General features: G+C 39.4%; 1 protein-coding gene across 2 annotated transcripts; it reads right to left on the minus strand.

The window, feature by feature from the left end:
- Positions 1–4061: 4061 nt before the first annotated feature.
- On the minus strand, positions 4062–18404 carry LOC108679099. 2 transcript variants are annotated; one of them, XM_047884479.1, is made up of 17 exons: positions 18279–18404; positions 16854–17990; positions 16449–16577; positions 16167–16247; positions 15918–15988; positions 15168–15705; positions 14667–14804; positions 13965–14084; positions 13243–13360; positions 12533–12693; positions 11279–11401; positions 10491–10616; positions 9968–10159; positions 9379–9477; positions 8805–9126; positions 5872–8408; positions 4062–4486 (listed from the first exon to the last, which is right to left on the minus strand). In XM_047884479.1, the coding sequence occupies exons 1-16, from the start codon at positions 18391–18393 to the stop codon at positions 5903–5905; spliced, it is 5976 nt and encodes a 1991-aa protein (XP_047740435.1). In that variant the 5' UTR covers positions 18394–18404; the 3' UTR covers positions 4062–4486; positions 5872–5902. The 2 variants fall into 2 exon arrangements, with proteins under 2 accessions (XP_047740435.1, XP_018023114.2); XM_018167625.2 differs by having other exon boundaries at positions 4062–8408.
- Positions 18405–18957: the final 553 nt, after the last annotated feature.

Genomic DNA, 18957 nt, shown 5'->3' on the forward strand with positions numbered 1-18957 from the left:
TCCCTTAAGATTGCGATAATTCGTCTAACTATGCAAACTTTGGTAAGTAATTGCTTAACTCTCGTTCACTCTGGCAATGAATTGATTGATTCAAGATATTCATAATGTGGTTTCTTCTAATCATGGTATCGGGTCGATTGAATTCTAGTTGTATTGAGTTATTCAAATCACGTCTTTCGATTCGTCGAAAAAAATATAAACTTTCCACCGAAATTCCACCGGCTACGTACATGAGAGTTTTGCCGGCAGTCGAAAAAATATCCGCCTTCAGTGCTACAACTCCTTATGCTTAATACGCGAGGTTCGCCACAGCAATCAGTGCAGTTGTGTTATGGTTGTGCGTCACTAAAATGTCACGTGCGATTATAAAAATAAAAAGTTGTAATAAAAACGTCGTTCAGCGTAACCAAGACAGCGAACAACTTGTTTTGCTAGTTGTGAAACATAACATTACTCTCTGACTGTCGACAGGTAAAAATACCAAACAATAAAATTCTATTTTCTTCGCTCAAGCAGAAAATTTTCATTATATATGTGGGTAATAGGAAAATTAGAAAGCGCGACAAAATTGAAAAGTGACGGAAGTTACAAAGTGCTAGAAGGGAACATTCTGATTCCTGAGCATTTCTGACAAAAAAAAAATAATCTTGAGAGACTGAGTTGAAGATGACACCTTCAACTCAGATGACACCCAAATGACAGCAGGAATTTCTTCGCTTCCAAAAACCTAAAAAATTATAAATATAACTCTGTACTCACTCACTGCAGTGAGTGACAGAGCGCATTTCTTCAAAATCGACGAAAACGTGAAGTCACGGACGAACGGACATGACGAGCACAATAGTTAATTTTTTTTCCATAAATGAGAAAATGCGCTAAAAATAATCATCAAATAAATTTCTCGTTGACTTTTTTTGTTTTTTATCGGGCTTCGTGATTTACGGACTCAGTCCGTAATGTAATTACTTCATTTTCTAAGAGTATATTGCTGGTAATGTTATTATGCCTTATTTCTCATTTGCAGATTTGCCAACGTTGAAGGCGGCTTCAGTTTCAGCCGGAAACGAACCATCAGAAAATGCAAAACAGAATGTGAGAAAAGAACATAACGAAATAACTACAAATGTGCTTCCTTCGCTTCAAGAGAAAGGTTTGTGCCCAGAATCTAACGAAGACGCCGAAAGAGATGTCAAGGCTGAACAGGCACATGATGGAATTTTGCGTAGCGAGGTCCAGTTTTCTCAAGAAACTTGTGAAGTGTTGGTCGGCGAGAAATCCCCTTTGCCGAAGTTACGAATCGTCTTGTCTCCACTAAAAACACATTATAGTGTTGAACCAATTAGCTTATCCAAACAGAAATCCAAATGCAAAAACCTCGAATCGCGTTCCTCTTCTGGTCGAACTCTAGTCTCTTTGCCCGTAAATTGCGAGACTAAAGTAAATAAAGTTTCACAATTCATTCCAGAGAAAGCGATCGAACGCTTTGAAGGTAACGGAATGACGCTAGACCATGAACAAAGTAGTAATCGAGCCAGTGTTCAAAAACTTGAACATAGAAAGTCAATATCTACGAAGGATATTAGTCAATCAAGTGGCAGAAGTACAAAATGGCCGACCAGAAGTAGCGAACACTTGAGTAATAAGACAAAAATGCATGATGATTATACCAGCTATGAGTTGCCCTCACTTTTCGAGACTTTCGAAGAAAACTCGGTATGTGGTCCCTCAAAAAGTGAAGATGAGTTGGATTGTAGTAAGCAACCCAAGAAACGTTGCAGACAATCGTCTGATAACGAAAATACATCCAAGAAAATACGCCTGAATGATACGACCAGTTCAGTTTCGTCTCGAAATGAATTATATGCCTCCCAACCTCTTGAGCAAATTAAAAGTCACGCATCAGACTCTAGTCTGGGTTGGTTCCAGACCAAAAGTAGTCATGCTAATGAGTCGAGTAACCGTAATTTAAAGTCTTCAAAATTATCAAAAAATGTTGCTGGGCCGCATAACTCCATTAGCTCCCATCACGAAGAATACCTGTGTAAATCACGAAAAACTATGAACAGCATAGAAGCTTCATCAAGTTTTGGTGTGGATGGGGACCGTGACATTGTTACGGTTCTTAAAAACACTTCCGCAATATTAGACGATATTGGTTCTTTTAATGACATCGCGAATGAAATTTCTACTAACAAGGCCTTCTGTGAACGACCTGAAATTTGCGACTTGCTTGAATGTGCCAGAGACCGGCTTCAGTTCTATGCTCGGAGAGAAAGGGACGTCAAAAAACGCGAAGAACTTATGCAGGCTGCGTTCGTTGTTGGTAACTTCATTGTAGCATCAACTTCTGTTATTCACCGGGCAAGCAAGGGTACAGAGAAAGATTCAGAGCTAACTTCTAAAAGTGTGCTTCTAACGTCGCTTAGTCAACACCCACGCTTGAGCTTGGAACATCTTGCTGCCTCGACCGAGCATAGTAACGCTGAGCAACTGTGGCAAGCTGTTAGACAGGCTGTAGATAAATGTTATCGTAGGAACTCAAATGCACCGAATGATTTGTGTGAAGGTGATTACTTTGCCATTTTCCTAGAGGTCTCAGCAATGCACGCAAACCGAATCTTAGATCAGCGATCGAAAAATGCCAAGCTTTATTAAAATTTAAGTGTTATAATTTTAACAATTCGCTTGTCATTGTCTTTCCTGCTTTGTTTTATCATTAGTTATAGAACCAATCTAACAATACGAACAGAAAGGAATACCTTGATACTTTCGGGTGGACATGCATGTTTTGATGGGATTATCTTTTGAACATTGTATATTGTTCTGCTCTTTTATTTTTTTTTTTACGTCTGCCGTGCGTTTGACGCGTTGTGTTGAAATGCCGTGAATTGGGCCAGTTTTTTATTTTCTAATATAGTTTTTCACAGTGAAATTCTTATGTGATATTCGTACAAATTTTTTTGTAATGCACATTATGTGTACCATTCGAGTCATGCGCTAGCGAGGTTATAAGTTTTCACTGTTAATTGCGCACGAACTACGTTGAAGGACGCGCTGGAAACATTTTCGTATCTAGCTAGCAACGGCCATTGTATTTGTTGTCAGTAAAGGTTTCATGATGCTGGAGTAATTATTGTTGTCATAGACTAGAAGCCACCCTTTCACTTACGTTCAAAATCTAAGTACGTATGAAGATTCAAATGACCAAGACAAATAAACACTCTGAGATCAAGTGTGTCTCACAGAAGAGCGCGCTCTTTAATAGATGTCTGTGAAAGCACACTGAGTTCCTTGCTGGTGACTTTTGAGATGACGCCAATGACATAGTTGTAGCATTGCATATCAAGTCACGTGCCTCTTTGACGACAGCTTGCTCTATTCTTGAAAATACAGTCAAGCACTTAACAGATCATCGGTTCCCAGGGAAAGGACCTTCACCGATCGCTTAGAACCTCCAGAAATTTAACGTTCACACATAAGGTGCCGCCAGACATCCAGCTCAGGCTACTGAATACTCTTCATGGTATGGGAGCATCACCGATGAAAGGGTACACTTAAGTTGTCTATTGATTGAGAACTCCAATTAAATTCCTTCACTGTTATAAATGAAGAGAAAAAATAACTAAGTACAATTTTAAATTAATGTTTAAATGTAGCTCCCGACAATCGGCCCTGCTTGGGATTGAAGCTTCTGCTGCGTCCAAAGTTTTTTCTAGATCAAGATTTAAACGTGATAGAGACCAAGCTAGATTTGAAAGTATAGTATTCAATATCGACGTCACTGAATTATATACGATTAAATCTTGAGGTTGGCCGATTTTTGGTCGTGGACATGAGGGCTGCCTCTGAAGTCTCTTGATGCTCACGTTGACGGCCACCTAAAACTGAATAGCAATGAATGTGATCGCTTCACAGGCTCATCGTTGAACGCTTGTTGGCGCACTTGAAGACTGGCTTTGAAAGCAAGCTGTCTTTACGTCCCAGACCAATAGAATATGCGAAAAAAGCAATTTTTAGCGTAAACATGACAGATTTTTCTGTACATCCGAGAAAATTTGAGATGTGATCAAGCCATTTTTTGTATATAATAATCTTCCAAGTGAAATCAATCACATTCTTGAAAAAATATAAATTTGGCAGCGAACACTAGTAAATAACGAGTATGATATCACTTAACTCTCTAGGAAATCTATCGACACTTATTTACATTCAAGCTTACACTGTGATCGAGACAGGACTAGCAAGTTAATATCTACAGTCACTTGTCACCAATTGAAAAATAATTATATGAATTGATAATTTCTTAGACTTAGACTAAATTAACTTCATTAATGACATTTCGTTAGGTTAGCCAACAAATTGACAGCAAACAAGATTTACGGAATTTAAAAATACACAGCGGAATCCGTCGAGGATGGCGCTGGTGTGCAGCCTTCGTCGCACGCTGTCCTCAAGACGCAGGTAGGTCCTGCTCGCCACCGCGGTCCTGTGGGAGGTAGGAAGATTTCTATCACAGTGACTACTGCCTCTCATCTGCTCTGTTGGTCAAACTGCTGCGCCAGGCTTGCTTTCATGGATAGTAGTGTGGCAGAGACGGACGATCACTGATGTTGCAGGGGGCGGACGATCTGAATGGTGCTCCGGCAGATGATCAGGGATGGTACCGAAGCGGACGATCAGTGATGAAGCAACGACGAACGCTTAGAGGTGATTCAGAGGCGGTCGATTAAGAATGATGCAACGACGGACGCTCAGGGATGATGCAGTGGTAGACGCTCAAGGAGCGCTTTAAGTCCCATGGAGGTGCTCCAGGAAGAACTCCACCGGGACTTCAGTCCCGCCACGAAAGGATACCTTCTCCTGATAAAGGATCAATGAGCGCTTTCTGCATCGTCTCCTCTTTTCACCATGATGGTCACAATCCAGAAGTTCGCGCGTCTCAAATTTGAGTTGAATAACAACTGGTGGGAAAATGTATCATACTACCAAATGTTTTCCGAAAATGAAGAATTTAGCTACACTAAACAGCATAATGTTGAGGAAAACTTTGTAAAGTAATAACTTTTATAAACAGGCACAAAAATAAATAATTTCGTAGTGATCCAAAAATACACTGCAAGTCAACCTGCACTTGACAACTCGCAACACATGTAATCAACAAGGTCCAACGTTTAAAAAAAATTGCTTACCTCAAGTTTGTTACCTTACTGATTCCAATGGTATTATAATTAGTTCTGTGTAAAGGTTTGGGTTATAAATAGGGAGGAGAGATACAATCGCAGGAAACCCAAAATTCGTCAGCCAAGTAGGCGTTCAAGTCAAGCGTGCGCCAACCACGTACAAACATAACGGCCGTCATTCTTTGAGAAGGTCTTAGCCATTTCACGTGCAAATTTATCCGTGACAAATGTTTAGAGCAGAGTTAGCTATTTTCCTTCCTAATGTACTAGGAGGATGGTGATAGCTATTCCTTCCTAATGTATCACTTTAATAAGAACACTTGTGTAACGCTCACGAACCATGCGTAAAGTTATTGTTGAAGGTGCGTTCAAGCATAAAGTGACACTTGCTGGACAATCGCTCAAGCTATGAATATCACATAAATGTTTCCATTCACACATTTTTATTGATTTTAGTTCCTATTACATTACATATGTTTTTAGTCACTTCATCTTCTGAATAGAGTTTGAACGTCGATAAAGACGTAATAAATCAGGGTACAAAATAAATGCAGCAAAATCAAGTTTCACATGTTCACCGAATAATATCTCAATAGCAAACAATAACAATTTCATTTTAACTCAAACAGATCAAGAGGAACCTTTCAAAATGAATGCAGACAAGCCAGCTATGGGCATAAAGAAAACTTACAACTTTGTGAAGAACGAATAATTCTCTTCTTTCACAGTTCATCGAGGAGCTTCTTGAGCGCACATATAAACACACTCTGCGTCAAATGCAGCGTCGTGAGTTGCTGTAGCCCCTCGGCTAACGTTCGGTCTTGACGCTGCAAAACGTAGCCGTGAGGCTTGTTAGAGAATATATTGCTGAGACTAACATTAAATTCATCAACGGTCAGATTAGGTTTTTGAACACATTTTCTAACCTCTGACACAAACCAGGAATCTTGCTCTTTTTTCTCAGAAGGAATTAAGGGAGGCGAAGGAGTTCGTTTCTGCGGTGGATTGTTTCTAGATCGGTGATTCAAAACCTCTGGAGATGGAATAACAGATTCTGCTATTTCGGTTGAAGCAGTGCAGTCAACCATCGAGTCAGCATGCAATTTCAATTCATGGCTAGGCTTGTACTGAAGAGCAGGATTGTTCGCTCCAATCGCTATTGGGCATCCTGTGTCATCGTTAGTACTTCTTGAATGGTCACTTGTCGAATAGTTCTGCAGCCTCGGCTGCAATTCATTCTTATCACCAGGATGATGTGCATCCATCTCCCTGACATTATATGATTTCACCACGGTGTTGATATTCATGCCAGAAGAGCTTTCATTATTCTTATAAGAAAAACTGTCACGGGAAGTAGAAGGTTTTTGATAGGTCAGTACGTCCTTGACCTCTCTGTTTTTCGTACTATAATGTTCTTCATTTGCAACATTGACGTCTTCATTATATGAGCGGTATTCTTGTCTGTCATATTGGCTAGCGTTACTCGATAGCGATGGATAATAATTATTTTGCAGACTTGATGACGTTGGCGCCACACCAGCGTGAAGTCTGGACTCTGGGTATGGCTGACGACGTGATTCGTTTTCCAGGTTCTTTTGTTTCTCAGCAAAATGCAATGCCACCTTGTTGCACAAGTCAATAATAGTTTCAGACAAACGTGGACTTTCTTTTGCTATTGCAGATGAGCTTAATAAATTTTTCCCGTCGATGACGGTTCGATTTAGCGTCATACAGGAACGAGGCAAATCGCTTCGCTGAGATGGTGAACTTTGTTCGATGTAACCAACAGATGATGGTTGAGAATTCCCTCCAGCAGTGCTTCGTGAAGACATGTATTCATCATCATCATCACCGTCGAGGGACAGTCTTTTTCTATTGTTTGAATCTATTGTTTGTAGAATTTTTGAATTCAAGTTATTTTCAGCCAATGGTTTGTCACCGAATTTGTTTAGATGGTTAGGAATAGTTGGGTTGAGTCCTACAGATTTAATTTCAATCTCGAGTTGGTTCTTCCTTAATTTCGAATAAAGATCCACCACTCGGCGGGGACCAGGATTACTTGCTGCATCGTCAATTTCCACAGGCGCTTCTCGCATTCCGTCCATCGTTCGTCGGAACTCAAGCGATTTTCCAGCATTCGAACTATTACATTCCGCAGTATCCTCATCAACGGATCGTGATCTCGAGCGTTTTTTAGTGAATTCGGGGCTGCGGATAGTGTATCGGTTGGTGTTCGAAGCTATTTTTGACGTTAAAGGCCGAGTACAAGATTGAAGGCAACCATCATCAGGGTTGTCCAATTTCTTACTAGAGGCTTTTCGTGAGTTCCGTTCTTTTTCTAATGATTTCTCCGCTAGTTCATTCTCTTCAGCGTCGTCTCCAAGCGCAATTTTCAGGTGGATTGAAGATATGCTCATATAAACTTCTTGTAGCTCTTCTTTCGTCAAGAAATCTTCGTTTTCACACCCCAGAGCCTTCCGAATTAACTGCACTATTTTAGCAGGTGGAAGACCAACTGTCTCTTTTGCTAAACTGGGAACGTCAAGATCAAATAGTTTCTTCCGAGAAATCTCGTATTTTCTATCACAATCTTCGGAGTATTGAAGCAGCTTTTCAGCAAGTGCGGCAGTTCGGTTGAGCAAGATTTCTTTGCTTTTAGGCGCCAGAACGCCCATTTTTTGAAGCTTGCCTATACACATTCTGAGAAGCGCAGCGTTGTCGCGGCTCGTGAAAAACTGCATTGCTTTGTGGCTGGAACTTCCAGCATCGCGGGCGCAGCGCAGCAGCCGTCGCAGCGGCGGCCCCAGCACACCAAGCTCATCTGTGACGCTGTCCAGAGCATCCAATGCGTCCCGCACGCAAAATTCTTTCATTGATACATAACTGCGGTCAACATCTGCGAGCAAATACTGGCGGTTTTCCGATACCAGTTTAGAACGTTTCTGCTCGAGTGAAGCATGTTTGAATTTTTCGACGAGCTCCCCACGCCGTTTGCGAAGGTCTTCTTCTTGGAGAAGATCCATTTTTTCTGCCCAAAAGCGGACCCACAAATCGTCTTCAGTGCCCTCAGGCAGCCTGCCGTACTTTGCAGAGAACGTCTCGAGAATTTCTTCGTAGTCGGGGTGCATCTCGGGCATGTCATGGAATACTTTATATTCATCGTCAACTTCTAGCTTCAGCTGACGCTCTTCCACGAGGAACAGTTTCGGTGAAAGTCCAACGGGTTCACTGAAAGAAACATTAAAATAACTAACATACATTTCTTACAACTATGACGTGACGAATTACGAATTACAGAGATAGATGATAATTGAATACTTTATAGAAATAAAAACTGAATGCATTAAACAAGATAAATAATCCGAGCACAATTTAAATGCCAAGTTTGAGGACCTAGAACAACAGAACACGACTAAAAAGATTTCCTACAACTTATGTTCGGTACAAAACTAAACATGAGCTGAGAAAATTACATAACTACACGTCATGCGTCTCAAAAAACATAGGCAAATGCATCAAGTGCTACAAGTCCCCGAAATATTATGCCATATACGGTTAGTGGTTCAAAAATGTATATAGGTCACCTCTTACCTGCAGCAAAAAATATAGCATCCGCAAGAATACCTTTTTGTTGTGATAGGCACGGATTTTCTCAATCTCTTCGGTAGTGTCTCAAGACTTAGTTGAATACTGCCAGCAGTAGATGATGCATCGTCTGTTTCTTCTGCTCTGCGTTTACCAGAAGGCTCTCTTGATGGTTGACTAGACGACTCTTTGATCCCTTCTCGATGACTGTACACAGTGATATCTTGCACGGCTTTGGCGTCCAGTGCGATGTTTGGCTTTGAATGTACAAGGTTTGCAACCTCGTTTGACTTCGTGAATTTTGATTCAGAAGTACATTGTTTTATACTTTTTCCTGGTGCAACACTGATTTGTTCAACATCTGTCAAGAAATTAATTTCGTTATATTCAACAGAACATCCCTTTCAAGTCTCACGGATAGAACAACAAAGAGAACATGGTTACCGCTATAAACTTATGGTCTTATAGGAATCAAGTACAAGAGCTCAGCTGCTGGATGCCAAATTTGATCAAAGAAAGAATGGAGGCAGACATGCTAATAATAATATTTATAGGCGTGTAACTGAAGTTAGTAAACCAGTCCAAACATAAGTGATAATAAGCCTGCACTCACCAGGCACCGAGGGCACCAGCGTCACCTCGGTCCCGAACAACGCAGAGACGCTCTTGAGGTCGTCGTCGGAAGGCTGCTGAGACACCGCCACTTTGTTCACTGCTCAATTACAGAGGCTTTAGTCGACACAATAAATCGATTAATCGCTTCGAAGTGAAATATCTGAATAGTCTAGAAACCAATTATGTTATAGGTACATATATAAACCATGATTGCCATTTACACTACTGTTTTTTTTTTTCTTTTGTTAAGTATTGCCTTCGACGGTTTCTAGTATACATTCAACGGAGTTTAAATAGTTTTTAAACACAGTAGAGATATTACAGATACTGGTCGTGATAACTTATGTTATAGAATCTAAAATTTACAATAAATCAAATCAAATCAAATATACAATAATTCAAATATACAATAAATCATGCCTTAAGGAAGAAATAAACTCACTCTATAAAGATAAAATTAACTTGACCGATAAAGAACAAGTTAACTCACACGGTAAAAAAAAACAAATGAATTCACCGAATAAAGAAGAATAAAATCACCTGATTAAGAAAAGATAACTCACCCGACCATGAAGTGATGAACTCACCTCTCTTGAATAAGGCATTGCAGGGCTCGGCGAGAGCAGAAACGAGGCTGGCGAGGGCGTCCAGCAGGTCATCGTCCTGCTCGATGGTCGAGAAATCGTCCACGATGAAGGCCTGGATGGGCGACAGCGGCGCGTGCCTCTGCACGGCGCCCAGGACGCCTTGCACGGTGCCCGCCACGCCCACGCAGCCGTCTGCGCGCACCAACAAATCGCATCCATGAACGATTTATTCAACTTATTCATTAAATCATTTTATGAACAATCTCGAAGTAGTGGGGTAGTTATTAAAAATTTTGAAGTGAAGGTTTTCAAGTGTTCCAGGAGAAATTATCAATATCTCTTTAACGATCTTCATTAACAGTGAAAATATTCAATCTCTTCGATGCATCCAAGCTAACAGTTGATCCATTTAGACGCAGAAATCAACATTTGAGCAAAATCTTACTTGAAAAATCATTCACGTTAGGTTTTGAGACATAACACATTATGTGGGACAATCCAGTTTGGAAATGACGGCACTCACTGATGTCTTCGTCGCCCGAGCACACGGTGGCGAGTTTGAGTCTTTGGCGCGACGCCACGCTGGACGCCACAGCGACGGCCGCCTCAGCCACGTGGTGGTGTGGCGACACGAACACCACAGCCAGCGCTGCAGTGACCNGTTGGATGGTCAGTTCGGAGGTCAGTTAGGTGGAGAGTTGGATGGTCAATTAGGTGTTTAGTTCGGAGGTCAGTTAGGTGGAGAGTTGGATGGTCAGTTAGGTGGAGAGTTGGATGGTCAATTAGGTGGTTAGTTCGGAGGTCAGTTAGGTGGAGAGTTGGATGGTCAGTCAGGTAGAGAGTTGGTTGGTCAGTTAGGTGGAGAGTTGGGTAGTTAGTTAATTGGAAAGGTCACACTCAACTAACAATTAAATTAGATGGACAGCTATCTGGTTAGCAGAAACAGAGAACACTAAAGAGCCATTAAATTTTCATTAAAAAAACTGCCGAATTCATTAAACACACCAGAAAATTTCGAAATAAAACTTAATACAGCACAATAATAACAATTATTGAAACATAAATGTTCAGTGCGCAGGATAGAAAAAAGTTCAAATAATCGATAGAAGACTCAAATTTTACGGGATCATGAGCGAAGTAAGAGATTAAGAATTTTACTCCAAGCCAAATGAGATTAGCTTCTATTCAAGTCTTAAATCACAGTGGAGGCCATGTTAATTTTTTACGAATGTAAAATCGTGTTTGCGTTTTTCATCGTAACAATAAAATTTATTCTATCATAAACACAGAATATGAAAAATTATTCCTTACCTTTTGCAGCTTCCTGACGCCTGAAAAGATTCCTGACGGCGCCAGTGAAGAAAGTGTAGGAATGAACGAGTCCCGTGACTAGCAAGTCGCGCCAGCTCGCGTGGTAAAACATCTCAGGAGTATCTGCAAGAAGATACATTTTATACAGGATATTTATTATTAATACGTTCTTACTTACTTACATACAATAGATATCTTGAATAACAATATGTACAGCTTAATTTCGTCCAAAAATAAAGCGAGTCGGAGATGAAATAAGGTACCAGTGCGTTAACAAGAAAACGCATATGTTAACCATGAAATAATATGTTAGGTAGGTTCAATTCGTGTCGCGTAAATAAGTTACGTATTTTATATACCTTTTTACACCAATTCTCAACATGAATCCACGATTAAATTTCAGCACGATAGGTATAGTTAACAGGCATTCCAAAAAGTTCAACACATTTCCAGTCGAAATTTCATACAATCTGTCATAGTCAATCTGTCTTACTTACTCGATAAAGAGAAACTTGCTGTAAATCCTATTAATAATAACTTCTATTTTGTGCTATCAGCATGACATAGTAACAGGCATTACTAATCCCATGGTCACTTAAATTTAATTTAGTGAATAAGAAGCCCTAATGGTCAAATACGCAAGTAACAGAAAAATACGCAAGTAACAGAAAAATGCTGATCGCGATGCGATCAGCAAAATTACTCAAAATTTACAGCAAAATTTCACCGAACTTCAAAGTGGCACGACAAAAACACACGTTAACACGCATCACAATACTGCAGTAATAAATTATACTAGAAACGCAGAAGTTTATAGTTCATATGAAGTGGCAGATGAAACAATAAGACTGGCGGTGAGCACGACGGTCGCGTATTGGTCGGCCTAAAGTGTCGCAGTGATGACGCACTGGCAACCCGACAATTCTCGCAGATGCCTACACAACAATTATGTAACTTCAGCCTTGCCACATACATTTTCACCTTTGATTGCTAGTTTGGCATTAGTTCTTGCTATTGTCCAGCTCCAATTTTTTGCAAGGCGTGGTCAAAGAATGGTTGAAATGCCACAAAATTTCTAGAGCCGGTTACTTAAAAATATGAAAGCCTCTCATTAAAACGTACTAAAGGGAACATTCAAAATTCCCTGAAATCCACTTTGAACTAACGGAGTAGGAGTAAACTAATTACGAGACTCCTATTACAAGCTATCTTGTAAATATTATGATTATTAAAATGAATATATGGGGCACTGACCGCAGTGAGTATAAGAGCAGACGCGTCTGGAGGAGGAACAGTGCGAGAGGCAGAGGGAGGCACGGAAGACGCGCGGGTGAGCGATCATCTCGGTCCAGGTGTGCACCAGCGGACACTTATCGCCCACGGAGCAAGCGTTCTTGTTGGGGCAATACCGCGATCTGCCGGCAACACAATTTAGAATAATTCACAGAAGGAGAGAGATGTTATTGGGGCAATACCGCGATCTGCCGGCAACACAATTTAGAATAATTCACAGAAGTAGAGAGATGTTATTGGGGGCAATAACGCGATCTGCCGGCAACACAGGACATGCGACAAAAAATTTCCTGTCTTAGAATAAGACTCCTGTTAATACTAGTGGATAGAACTTGATACAATACATTTTAGGTAAGAATGAATATGAATTTTCTCATGTATAAGAAAAAAAATTAATACATGAGTTTTCTCGTGAACTTGAGAAAAATAAACAGAGACTTTAATCATTCAAGTCAAAATTTGCAGTTCTTTGATACTAGTCCATTTATAGAGATCATGAATATGAGATGCACTAATCTTTTTTTTTTTTTGCGTTTAAGGCCATGAAGCAAAAAAAATTAGGATCGTGAAATATAGGTGCCTTAGCATCTTATTTGTGTAGCTTGCTTACTAAGGTTGCAGTTACCCTCTACCCTCAGTTTACTTACTAAGGTTGTGCCTTAGATTCTTACTTGTACTCAATGAGACGAGGATCTCTACGCCTGTCGTTCTCTGAGTGATAGTCGTGACACTGCGGGTGGTTGCATTTGGTCTGACATTCCTCGATCTTGAAAGAAAACACGTCCAGGGCTGGAACAAAATAATTAACGTGTTGAGTGAATAAATATCAATTATATTATTATAGGCTTCAAGTTAACATGGTTAAGTGGGTTACAAATTATTCAGCCATTTTGCACAAAAATGACGAGAACAAGAAATCAAGCAAGAAATCAAATGCTCCTGATGTCATTACTTTGCATTCAGACATGCATATATGACCATACAAATCATAATGCAAAATTAAACACTTAATAGTATTATTGAAATTGCTAATCTGAAAATCTCTTTTCGAACCATACACCACAATAATGCAGTAATAAATACAAGAAACGCAGAAGTTAAGAGTTCATATGAATGAACGGAGTAGGAGTAAACTAATTAAGAGACTACTGTTACCAGCTATTTTGTAAATATAATGAACCAAACCATGTAACACAAGCTACGCCTTTGTCCACCATTGCACAGTGGACGAAGTATCAGGGGACATACTTTCAAAACTCGCTAAGTGAACATATTTTATTGTCTATGATTGGTGGATTTTCCTTGAAAGGCCGTCAATGATTGGCTGATGAACTTACGATTTCTCAAATTTTTTTTTGAAAGTATAGGCCCAGGTTCATTACTGCATCATTACCGAGGTAGGCGCGTCTGCTCAGTGTCTGTACGACTTCCTGGTTGTGCCTCAGCAGCGCAGCATCGAGCTTTTTCAGCACAGCAGTCCGGTCCTCACACTCTTCTATAATGGAGACGTCATCTGCACGGCAACAGCAATTAAACGACGGCACATATTTTTTTAAGATGAAATGTTCATAATGAATGTAAAATACATTTTAGAATGTGTCGGTTTGTGTCCGATTGTTTGTTTATGAGGCAAGCATTGCAAATATGTAAAGATTTTTCAGTCTCAATTTTTTGTTGCCCGGTGTAAATCTAATCAGCCATGAAGTTGTTTGCTGGATTGTACACGTTCGTCGAACGCGTATCAATAGTAAATAACGTAATAGGATTAGGATGAGAATGCGATACTCTATAGCATTTGGAGGCAGGCCAGTACTTAATTTGAATCACTGCTAAAGTTTACTTCATATTACCAAGGTTCGATTATTCATTAGATTTCTAAAGATTTATCATCTGTGAAACATAGGGTACTCATTTTGTACTTTTCTGTGAAGCGTCATACTGAACTGACTCTTTTTCATTGTTTTAGGCAGATTAAGACCAAACATCAGTATGTATGAAATAAAAAGTTGTTGAAAACACCAGCATTGGATTTCGAGAGGGCTTCTTCCTCGACAACACAAGCTCAATACTTAATTAATTAATTTAACGTAATTACCTTCCTTCTTATTAAGCGTGGCAGTTATTAATGTGTCAGCCAAACGGCGGTTATTGAGATGCTCAGTGCACGCCTCAGCTGTTATGAGGTCTCCAATGAAGAGTTTGCAGCCAAAGGCCTCGTCAGAGTCCTTAGAATCTTGTAGAAAAGGAAAGATAAAGAAAACTCAACGAAAAGGAAAAAAATAATCAACAACCCTGCAAAAAGGAGGGCACTACACTGCTGATGTTTAGAGTCAGATTAAACATGTTTTGAGATCCATGAATTCAAAAACATTTGATGCAAGTAAAGTTTGACTGGAATTTCTAGAAGGAGCCCCAAATATAAATACAATGCCAAGTACAAATTATGAAACAAATTTTCTTCCAAAAAAGTAAAAAAAAATTGCACTGGATTCAGCTCAAAAACCCATATTTTTGCATGTTAGAGGGTTAAAAAAAAGTCTTCACTTTTAAAATTAACATTTCAAATAGAGAGCATACACTTATGGTAAAATCTCACTTGTTTTATCCAAGACAACGTGCGCCTGGAGTAGTTTCGCTATGTGTGTTAACGTGGCGCCAGCATGAGAACTATGGCTCCACTTCACCGTCATCACATGTCCTTGTTCGGCACTGGAACTGCTAACTGAGGCATTCTTGGCAACCGGCAGATCGACACTACTCAGGACCTTTTCTAGCTCCAAGTTTATGCGCGTCTTCCTATCGTTAATCTTCTTGTTGATGGTCTGCACAGCACTGACAATATCGCGTTTTGGTGGCTTTGCAGGCGAGATAGTAGGATTTGAGGCGGAACTTGATACATTGGTGCTTACGGTAGGCGGTACTGAGGCATTATTTTTTTTATACATCACGGGAGGATGAGCATAGTGAGCCTGAGAAACTTCAAAGGGAGATGAAGAACTCGTCATGTGGGTTTTGTCAGACTCGGTGTTAGTATTTTGGTTACCAGATTTGTTAGGGATCAAAGATGGTAATGTTGATGAAGCAAGTCGTATCGTGATCAAGTTTTTGCGAGGTTTAATTGATGTGACTTCACTCTGGAAAGAAACATTCAGGGATATTGCACATATTTGCTACTTGATTTAAAAAACGTTGTTTCCTGCGAACTAAAATATAAAACATGGACAAACAGATAATAAATGCTTATGCGTGATGATTGCAGAAGAAAAAATTTAAGAAACTTTTGAACAAATGAACATGCTCCTCTAATAAATAGTTATATTTTTATTGACTTCATCCCTAAAAGTACCTTTGAGGGCACGGCTACCAATACTGCGGGACTGGTGCTACTTGCTGTAGTTTGATTGTCTGGATTGTAATCTGCAGAAAACAAAAGCTGAGTCAGAAATTACTCTATAAATTTCAATCATAAGATGATTATAAAACTTTGCATTACTCTTGTAGTACAATATATTCATAACAAATTTTTTTTTTAATTCTGCAAACTCGTTTTCATGAAAGTAGACCATAGAATATTATTCATATAAATAAAACTGACCCCATTTGAAGCAACGGCTATTGGCAGTCAGAATACCACCGATGGTCACCATGCAATCCAGATCAAGACTTTTAGCAGCATCTGCCATAGATGAAGTAATTAAATTATTTATTCTACAATAAGCAAAAAATTAATGTTACACCAATCAATAATCAATCTCACAAGAGATTATTTGAAAGTAGGTATTGGATTAACAAAATTTATTTCAAAATATACCTATACATTAGTGAAGCATTTGTTCCTCCAAAAATAATTATTCAAAATTTTTAAATGATTACAAACCTGAGAGTTTATCAAGAACAGATATGTTGGTGGAGGTCTTCATTCTAACACCTCCTACCGTCAGAGCTGACAAGAGTCTGGCTGCCCTGGTAGCTTGATAGCAGTACTGCATTTGGGCCTCGCATGAACCTGAGACCAAATCAAATTTTAATCAATTAGTTACAACCAAAGAAAGAAATTAAGGATTTCAGCAATGTATTCTAGAAAACTTTTTGAATGGCCCACAAACCAATCCATCAATATGAAACATATTTCAATACTGCTGAAAAAAATTTCATAGGAAAACCAAAGGCACAGGAAATTTCAGAATTTTCTCTAGTTGAAACTGAATTGTGGTAATTTACCTAATTTATCAGACATTTACTTTAACTTGTAACTGAAAATAAAGAATAAAAAAATACTCACAATAAGTCTCACTAGAAGAGGGAACAAATTTGAAGTTTTTAACATTGCCACAGACTTCGAGGATCTTCCTCATCTCCATAGCATGCATATAGCGGAAAATGTCCTCAATTTTGACTTTAAGATTTTGAGTCTCGGAAGTTTGGCACGTGTTTGACCCTGCTGCAACTCCAGGTTGTATGCTGGCAGCACAAGTTGATTCTGGCAAAACTGGATTACTGAAGTTCTTAGGTTTGGTGACAAAATTTATTATAGGTTTGGCAGGAGAAGTCACATGAGTACTTGAAACTTGAGAAGGGATTGAGATAGCACCAGAATCTGGCTCAGACTCCTGAGATGTTGAAGGCTGTAGGTTGTTTGTGGCTGATTGCAAAGGCAATGATGGAGCATTGACAGAAGCAGCCATTTGATTCAAGCCAGCAGCAGGCATTTGGGAATGATTAAGAGGACTTTGGGAAAATGTGAATGAAGAATACATTGAATCAGGAATAAGTGGTGGAATGGCCATTGGTAGAAAAGCATTCTCAGGAACTGGAAAAGGATATGATGGCTGCATGTAAGGGGTCATTAATGGAGCACCAACAGGAGTTGAAAGACCCATAAGGGGCATGGCATGTGGATGCACAGGAGGCAATCCCGGAGGGAAACTGGAGTAAAACTGAGGAGCCATCTTGTTTGGTAAAAACGGGCGATAAGGCATTCGTGGACGTGGTTGGGGCTGCATTGGGAAAGCATTGGAAGATGGAGTATTGTAGTTCTGCCTAATAGTGTAAGGCTGTGCAGATGCAGCAGCTGACACTGCTGCTTCTAAAGCATTTAGCTTGTCTAAGAATGAAGTAGCTGACATGCTGTTACTCTGAGGTTTGCCATCCATGCAACGTCCTAGCACAACTCCAGTTCCTCTGTAAAATTCTACAGAGGTCTTAGGAGGTTCAACCTCCTCTCCTGGTGGCATCAATGAACACTCTGCATCGCTGTCATTGATAGTACTAGAATCAATGACAGGTGAGTTTGGCAAGTCAAATACCACAGGAACAAAAGTCTTTTTAGTTGCTTTAATTTCAGTTCCTGGAGCAGAAGACTGAGAAGGCAGTTCAGAAGCATCACCAGCATCATCTTTTTGATCTGATTCCTCCTTTCCTAAAAATGAGAATGAAACATAAATGCCAAGTGTATATAAATGATGACTGAGAATAAATATTACAAATAGTATATCTAGATGATAAAAGAGAATATGTAAAAAAAAGTCCAGTAAAGATTGGGATTTGTAATACACTTGAAAATTCAAGGATTTTGAATCTCAAATTTCCAACACAACACAAATTAAAATAGCAAACATTACAGACTATTCAAGATTTTAAAATGGTGCTTCTAATATGCCTGATAACTTCAAAAAGAATTAAAATAACTGATATTAATCATGATTACCTGCTTTCTCAGATGCTGAATCATTCAAGATGGATAGCTCATCAGGAGTAACTGAAAACTCTACACCCGAGGGCTCACCAAGAGCCCCCTGTTTTTGGTCATCAAGATTAGACATAAAATAATCAATCTGTAGAGAAAAATAAATAAAACCAAATTAGTCCTATTTACTAAATTTTTGATGTATGTATACAAAATGTCTGCTACAATTACAAGAACTGGATTAATAAGTTGAATTATTTATAGATTTCTTAGCAGAAGAATGCCAGATAGCAAACTTATAGCAATGATGTTTAACCTAGACAAAAACTTTTCAGTCCATGCTGCTCACAAACTGAAAACTCAGGCATATTCTTTACAGCAATGACTCAGAAACAGTACTCAAGTTGTGAGATGCTTCTATTATAAAACTAAAATGCTTGCTACAAATGTTAAAGTTGTAGCAAATGCTGCACTCTCCTTAGCTTAGGAGTTAGTACTTGAAGAAGCATTTGGTTGGGTGGGGTAGCAGTGTAGCAACAGCTGCCATTCCAGTGATGACAAAGTGAAATACCTCTTTACATGCATTTTTGGCAAATGGCAAGACATGTTGAAGGTCAAAACTTTGACTGCAACTCCCCAAAAAAGCAATATTCCTCTGATGCAACATTCCCCAATTTGAATAACTTTGGTAACAGACATG

The sequence above is a fragment of the Hyalella azteca genome, unplaced genomic scaffold (genome assembly GCF_000764305.2).
Source record: "Hyalella azteca isolate HAZT.00-mixed unplaced genomic scaffold, Hazt_2.0.2 contig15466, whole genome shotgun sequence".
NCBI classification, from domain to species: domain Eukaryota; kingdom Metazoa; phylum Arthropoda; class Malacostraca; order Amphipoda; family Hyalellidae; genus Hyalella; species Hyalella azteca.